This window comes from Musca vetustissima, unplaced genomic scaffold (genome assembly GCF_032173495.1).
Source record: "Musca vetustissima isolate MV318-11 ecotype Yass unplaced genomic scaffold, APGP_CSIRO_Mvet_v1 utg105881, whole genome shotgun sequence".
Taxonomy (NCBI): Eukaryota; Metazoa; Arthropoda; class Insecta; order Diptera; family Muscidae; genus Musca; species Musca vetustissima.
In genome coordinates, this window is record NW_026883339.1 from 37,666 (window position 1) to 46,105 (window position 8,440).

At 33.6% G+C, this 8,440-nt stretch overlaps 1 protein-coding gene across 1 annotated transcript; it reads left to right on the forward strand.

The window, feature by feature from the left end:
- The first annotated feature begins 5,353 nt into the window (after nt 1-5,353).
- On the forward strand, nt 5,354-8,051 carry LOC133330207 (cuticle protein-like). The gene is made up of 2 exons (XM_061538670.1): nt 5,354-5,365; nt 7,410-8,051. The coding sequence occupies exons 1-2, from the start codon at nt 5,354-5,356 to the stop codon at nt 8,049-8,051; spliced, it is 654 nt and encodes a 217-aa protein (XP_061394654.1).
- Nucleotides 8,052-8,440: the final 389 nt, after the last annotated feature.

Below are 8,440 nucleotides of genomic sequence, written 5' to 3' on the forward strand. Positions count from 1 at the left end.
TACTTGAAGTATTTAATATGCTATCAATTCAAATATATATATACATTTTTAATCCATTTACAATGAATATCAATGAATAAATGAAGCACTCATTCACTCACTCACACAGTCAGTGAGCGAACGGGCGAGCGTGTCAATTTTATGGCTCGTGCATAATAATCCATCAATATCACGTTGCTCGCTTAAGTCTTTTGTTTTTACTAAACACTTGAACGGTTATGGGTAAACTTTGATGTATGTCTGTTTGTATGTATGTACTGGACAGTGAAGTTTATATGTCAGTAAGATTATTATTGCGTTTGTCTACACCACCATCCGCACGCCGATCCATACATTTTTCTTTTTGTTTTTTTTTTTTTGTTATGCGGTAATATCTCTTGCATTTACTTATTTCGTAGTTATTTTGTAAACACATTGACATGGGTGCCTGACCTGTGGGTGTTCATACCAATTCAAAAGCATTCACGGGCTTATATACAAATGTGTCAGAGTATTGGTGCTTGTGCTGCGTTGAATTTTAAAGAGCACTGTTTTCAATTAAAATCTAATAACAACAAAAAAGAGAGAAATAAAAACAAAATCTATGTAAAACGAAACAAAAAGTGAAATGCCAAAAATTAAAAATAAAAACTCTTTTGTGAAGATGAAACAAAGAAAGAAAAACACAAATGTGTCCAAACATTACACTAACTTACAACTAAGATAAATTGTTTGTCATCTCCGGGTTTTATTATATTAGAATTTTATGTTAACTCAGTAATCTTAGTACTCTAATGGGCTTGTAACTTTTGCTTTAACTTTTAAAGACATAACAGAGTAGCTGGTTTCTGGCTCCTACTCAACTTTGGGTGTATAATAACGCTTCTATGTTTTAAATTGTTATGTACCACTCTAAAGAAATCGATAAATGTGGACCGATTTAATGTAAGCTTGATACGCATCATTCGGTTTCCAAAATCTGTTTAAAATTTAATTTCAATTGTATAAACGTTGGAAATTTTCATGAAATCTTATATAGGGGAGCTATAATTAAATCTGAACCAGTTCCAAAAAATTTTAATGCAAGTCATTCCACCCTCAAATGGTACGTTATGTTAAATTGTATATGCGACAGTCTCGATATGGCTCCCACATATATTTTTGTCCGATTTAATATAAAGTTGTGTGATTGTGAGAAAATCGGAAACTATTTAAATAACATCGTTGTTCTATGTTCAATTCGATAAGTTGTACAAATTTGGTTGCAATGGGAGAAACAATGGGATATTGGTGCAAAATTTACATAAAATCGATGGAGAATATACATGAGAGCTAAAATTAAACCTGATCGGATTTAAAAATAAACTCATTCTGGGCTAAATTAGTGAAATGTGCCAATTTTCACAAATTTCCATAGGGTTTGCCATTGGACCAAATAAATAGGGACGCGGCAAAGAGGTCAACCACATACTGTTATGTTCCGATGGTATCTTCTATCTCAGAAAATGAAGATTTCACATTTAGACACCTTGGTCAGAAATTATGCCTTAAAACTGTGGAAGTTTTGCGAAGCATTCCATATTCTCTGAAATCCGAAATGCCTATTTCTAATAATCAAATCAAATGTATGAATAAATGGTATGTGCACTTTTTTCATTGCAAAGAATTACTTTCCACCAAGATACTGTAATACCAGATTATAGTCATTTCTTTGATAATATTGAAATACCCAAAATCGGTGAAGACTAAAGTTGGAAACACATAAGAGAACTTCATAAATGGCATGTTAAGTTGGCTTCTTTTATTGTAAAAGCGCACAAATTCAAGTTTGACTCTTATATCCCATTATAAATTGACATTTCATACAAAGGCAACCTAACGCTTGAATCCTTGTTCGTGGTCCACACTCTAAGAATTCGGAATGACAAATTAAATGCCTTTCGAAAAAAAACTCCTAATACCTATCAAACATGGGCAATCGGTAGGAAAATACCTAAAATGTACACTTTACATATGGGAAGAAGCTCTCAAAGTATGGACATTTCATATATCTTACGGGCCATGCTAAGTACATTTTTGTTTATAACTTTAGTTTGGATTGGCCGATGATTACCAAAATTTCAGAGAATATAAATTAAGGACTGTCGTATCTAAAAACGTAAAGAACTTCAAAACAGGCTAAGTCGACTTAGCATACTATGGTTCGGAGGCGTCGATATTAAAAAAACATTCTGCAAAGAAGTGTGTTTCTCCGGAATGACAAATTACAGCCCTTTCGATAGTAAAATCGGAGATCTTCAAAATACCTAGAATTTAGGGAGATCTTCAAAATACCTAGAATTTAGGGAGATCATTATATATGTTGAACATTTATTCGAATGTCAACTTACTTGTGCTTCAATTGGGAAATGCTTTCAGATTCTTTATATGGAGGCGAGGACATGACATGGACTTATGTATGGGTTGGAGACAAAAATCCATTATTTTTATATGAGCTATAGGCCTTTATTTAACATGCTTCGGAATGTCCGATCAGGGCCAAATATGCAATGTTTTGAGTTTTGTTGTATGATTTGTTGCCATTTTAAATGTAACATCATAATGTCTCTCTCATAGAGGTCCTGCTCTCTATTTGTAAAAAGCTCTAGTAGTCGATTTTCACAATGCTCCCTAGATACTAATTTTTATCATTAATGAAATTTTTGCAATGCAAAAAAAAAATATGCGAAATGTCACCCTTCCACGAGCATAAATCTGAAATTGTTCGATCGATACTTTACGAGAAATCTATCAATACAGCCATCTGGTGGATTTCTTTTTCCCCAACCCAATATAAAAATTTCTGTAAAGAAGTGCTTTGTACTAATAAGAACTCTCTATCGTGATTTCAACTCCACTTTATTGGGGAGTGTATTTAAAGTCGGTCGAGGTATTTTAATGGGGTCTATGCCAAAATATAATTAATTTGTTCACACATCCGATATTTAAATTAATAATTTTCTGTTAAGATTGTTGTCAACTTGAATTCGGACAGAAAATACAACTTACAAAATACCAAAAAAGGAACATTCATGAAGGTCACTCTTGGTCCAAAATGGCAGAGAACACTGGGTTATTGGAAATTCGTACCAGAACGAAAAGTACTAAATGTGAAACCATGTGTATTTGGCGAACAGGTAGAGCTAGAACTCTTAAATTTGAAATGAGGTTCACTGATGGAGTGTAGAATAGACATAGAAAAGGTTTTTTTTGGCATTCGAACTACAAGTATGCGAAAGTGCTAAAATGTTCTAAATTGGAGACAATTTCGTAGCATGCGAATTAGGGTTGAAATGTAGGGTGTATTTAAGGAGATGGTTTTGAAAGCGTGTACTCATGTGTACGAAAATTACTACGTGGTATTATATTTGGTACAAATTTAATTCGGGGTACAAATCAAGCTGGAATCCAGAAATTTAAAATTAGCATTACCATAGGATTGGGGTATGTGCGTAGTTTTGGAAATTTTTTACTTATATGTACGAAAAGTACTAAATTGTACTATAATAGGTACAATTTGGATTTGGGTGAACCGATAGAGCGGGAACAATGAAATTTGGAGTTTGGATCATTGTAGGGGTGTAGGATTAGCGTCAGGATTCAGTTTAACAAATTACTACTTATGGGTACTAAATGATACTAAATTTGGTACAATTTGAATTTTAGGTGAACCAATAGAGCTAGAATCATTTGGAATCAGGATCATTGTTAACGTGTAAGATTGAAATATGTAGGAAGTTTTAGAACTTGTACTAATGTGTACTAAATTTGGTACATTTTGAATTGTGGGTGAATCGATAACGTTGGAATCCTGAAACTTGGATTTAGGATCACTCACACACTCCAAGATTGTTTTTTTACACACTCTCTCCCTCTCTCTCTCTGACTAGAAACCAGCATTTAAAGTTTTATGAATTGCATTCATAAAATGCAGAAATCCCGACATTGGCAACACTTTCTGAACATTATTCATATAGTATACGAAATATTTTGTTCTATGTAAGAATGTTAAATTACAGTGAATTACATGGGACTATGTAAAAATATGGACCTGTATTGAAATTTTTCTGTAAAGAATATAAAGTAACAATACAATATCTAATAAAAATAGGTTTAAAATTTCCTTTGAGGTGGCCTCCCCCTTTTCGATTTTAAATTTTCACGATTGTTAATAGGCTGGTAAATTAATACCAATGCATGTTAAGGTTTGTAACTGTACACATATATAACTGAAGATTTAAAAGAGAAGAAAAATAATTTGCAAAATTTGGTTGTTGTTGTTTTTGGTGATTAAAGAAAAGTCCTTATTTTTAATGGCGGGCGTAATAACTCCTCTCTGGAACATCGGAATCCGGAAATTCCAAGAGTTTTAGAAATTAACAAAATAGCGGACCTTAAGTTAAAACATAAGAAAGTTCTTCACAAATTAGCTTTATCTTAGTTCATACGATAGCTCTACACTCCCAGCAAATTTGGTACCGATTGGATTATTAGTTGTTGAGTTATCGAGCCCGTCATTCGTAAAATTACTGTTTCGAGAAAAATACGTTTAAGTTTGAGAATCACTCTTGACGTTACTTGATGCTGACACAATAAATCGGCTCTATCTTTAAGAGTGCTTGAGATTTTCACTTGAAATTTTGTAGGGACATTCTTGAAAAATTGTAAATTAACTTTAACTTTATATGGATTCCGTCCAATATTTCAAGATGTAGCAATCGGAATAACAAATTTAATATACAACATATAAACGCAGAGCTATAGTGTTTATATGCCATTTTTTTAATTGCTAAAATAAAATATACGAATTTCTCTCCTCCTGAAGGCTGTATAAAAAAAGATGGCTGAAATGTAGTTCGTACTGTAATTTTCTATGTGATGTATATCTGTGTTATTCTGCAACATATATTTACGCACATACCCCTAAGGGTATCCAATGTGTATTGTCTTCGATCCCCAAAAACAAAATACCATTCATAAAAAAACCATAACAAATGATTTCGTTTTGTTTCTTTTGAAATGATGGGATGGAACATTGATGATAATGATGGTTTGGGGATGGATGTATTGAATGAATAGACGGATGGATGGGTTATAATCCACAAAGCTACATTGAAGCCATTAGTTAGCGGTTGGTATAAAAACAAATGCATTCCCAGTTTCAATTATTATTCAAATCACGTAGCTTCAAGTGTTAGGACAACAAAACCCATAGTAAAGTTTTGTCGGAATTTTAAGTCATCGATACCAGACCGAAAAAAATAATCCATTGGATAATCGATTTTTGTGCAAAAAAGTAACCTACAAACGTAACAATAACAACAACATTACTACAATGGCCTTCAAGGTAAGTGTCTACACGAAAATAAAGTGAACAAAAAATGTCGATTTTCGATTGACTGGCCAAGTGACTGAGTGATGTGTCTGTCAGATGGTATTTTGTATTTTTTTTGGGAATTGTGTTATTATTTTTGTGCGTATTGCTGTGTTTCGTTTTTTTATCAATGGTGTGCTTGCCTTCAATGAAAAGTGAAAAAAATTAAAAATCATTATTGAGACTTAACAAAATTAAAGAAAATAATGGCTTGTTTTTTTTTGCACATGGCAACAATGACGTCGAAATACATGGCTAATACATTATTGTTTGGTGTTGGCGATGTTTTGTCATGGTCTCAACAATGAACTTTGGCGGTTTTTGGGTGTGTGTGCTGTACGCTTTTGTTTTCTTTGCTATTGGCCTAAATTTTTGTTTAGCAAATGGCCAAAAAGTGCAATTCATTCGATCAATTAATTGGACAGTCCTTGTTTAAAAGGGAAACTGATTGCATTTCAGTGTCGATCGATTTGGCGAATGAGTAAGATGTTGTTCGCATCGTGACATTTTGCATCATCTTTTGAAGGTTTTTATTTTTTTAATGGGAAAAAAATCGCGAATTTATTCGAACAATATACTTTTAATTACGATGTGTAAGCCGGATGAAGTATAAATGCATGTATATCCTGGTCCTTTCAAGGCTGCCAGATTTAGCAGTGTGGACATGCAAATGTGAATTCGTGAGACTCGAACTCACAACTCCCTTTTAAATCTTAGTTTCGATTTTAAGGAAACAATGTTCGATTTCAATTTTATGTCGATTTAGCCATATTCGACCGAAGTGGTTCTTAGTTTTATATTTTGGGGGCCAAAAATATGGATTTATGTTCAGGTATAGTCCCGACATAATATGACCCATAATTTAAGTGCATTTGAGAACTTCAGATATGTTTTTAAACCGAGTAGAAAGATTAGAAGAATTCTTTCGACAAAAGTTCATAAATATCAGCCCAACTTTGGGTATACCTCCATATAAAGGCCACCTCTGTAGGAGCATTTTTCAACGCAATTAGAAATTGCAGGACTTTATCACAGAACCTTTTCAGAATAAACCCTCATACAAAGAACACGTGTAATTTTTGGTATATTTGAGATCCTGCCCTAATTTTCCAATTTCCGTCCGTTCGCCTGTCCGTATGTCCATTATAATCTGTAAAGACGATACAGGCCATAGTTATGGACCAATCAGCATCAAATGTTGCATGTATGACGTGTCCTGGCCAGAGAATACCCTTATTGGTTTTGATAATGATCGAATAATATTTAGGGTATGAAATGGACCAAAAACTTTGATCGCTTTAGAGGCCACAATTGGCCACAGAGAAAGGGGTCTGACCATACAATAACATGATTATTTTAATGAAGATCGGTCATAATTAGCGGGTCAAATGGATGGACCAAAACTTTGATCGCTCTAGAGGCCTTAATTGTGACCAAACATCACGATATTTTATACAGAGAAAGGGGTCTGACCATAGAATAACATGATTACTTTAATGAAGATCGGTCATAATTAGCAGGTCAAATGGATTTAGATTTAATGGATTTCAAATAGATTTAGCGCCGATGGCTAGAAAATTTTGCGTGAGGTCCCGGTTATAATTTTCGGCGATGATCAGGATATATCGTGGATAATTTGGACCGAAAACTTTGTGTTTCGTTTGGTTGAGTTTTTAATTTTTTTTTTTAATTGCTAGCACACTCTCAATTTTTTTCAAATATATCTTCAAGCGTTTTCAGATTCACCAGCTTAAATTTATTAAAAATATTTTTTCGAATGCGTAAAGATTTTAGAATATTGTTTTAAAATCCTGTGGGTTCATTAGCTTTATAGGGTTTATAAACTTGGATTTTTGGAACATATTTGTCAGAGATATTTTAAGAATATTTAAGCTATAATTTGGCATCTTGATTTCTCTTATTTCGACTATTTGTACAATTCCCTTCACACATGATTAGTACCATTTTTCAGACTATTTTTATTTATTTAATCATTTCATTTTCTTCTCTTTCACAGTTCGTTACAATTTTAGCTCTCTTCGCAGCTGCCGCTAATGCCGGTATTATTCCCGTTCAACAAAATGTCCAATACGAACACCCTGGCTATCATCAACAGGTTCCCAGTCAACAATTGGTAATACCTGAACATGGTGTCAACAGCCATGAACAATATCCCGATGATCCTCATCCAAAATATAATTTCGCCTACGAAGTTCAAGATGCCGTATCGGGTGATTCGAAGAGTCAAACTGAGACTCGAGATGGTGATGTTGTTCGCGGTGAATATTCGGTAATTGATGCTGATGGTTTCAAACGTACCGTAAAATATACCGCCGATGATGTAAATGGTTTCAATGCTGTTGTAACACGTGAACCCATTAGTGGACATGTAGAAACACATGTTGCTCAGCCCGCACCCTCATATGAAGTTCATTCTGCTTCAGCTCAATATCAACAAGCTCCATCAACTTCATATTTAGCTCCAGCTTTGCGTAAAACTCAAGTTCATTATACTCAACAACAACAACAACAAAACTATGAAACTCCCATTAATCATCATGCTCATCCAGAACAATTGCAAGAACAACAACACCACCAGCAGCAGCAACATCACCATCAATATGCCACCTATGAAAGTGAACAACATGATGGTTATTAAATAATGGATTTCAGATCTCATCTGTGAAAACTTATTCCAGAGATTTGCAGTTGAATCATAATTGTTATTTTCATTATTCAACATTAATTGTAGTGTAACCATTACTTTCATTACATCGATTTTCATGTTTTAGTTCCAATATCATCCATCTATGTGAATTAATAATTTTAGCTAAATAAATAATTTGTTATATAATTCAAATTCAGAGTAGATTTTTTGTTAATATATTTTCAATGACTGATTTTGAGAATATTTATACCCTACACAACTATGTTGTCAGGGTATTATAGCTTTGTGCAGCCCCAAAATTTATAACGCCGCGAAAAATTGGTCCTAGCCCCACCTTTTAGTATACCGATCATCATACCTCGACTAGCTGAATCGATCTA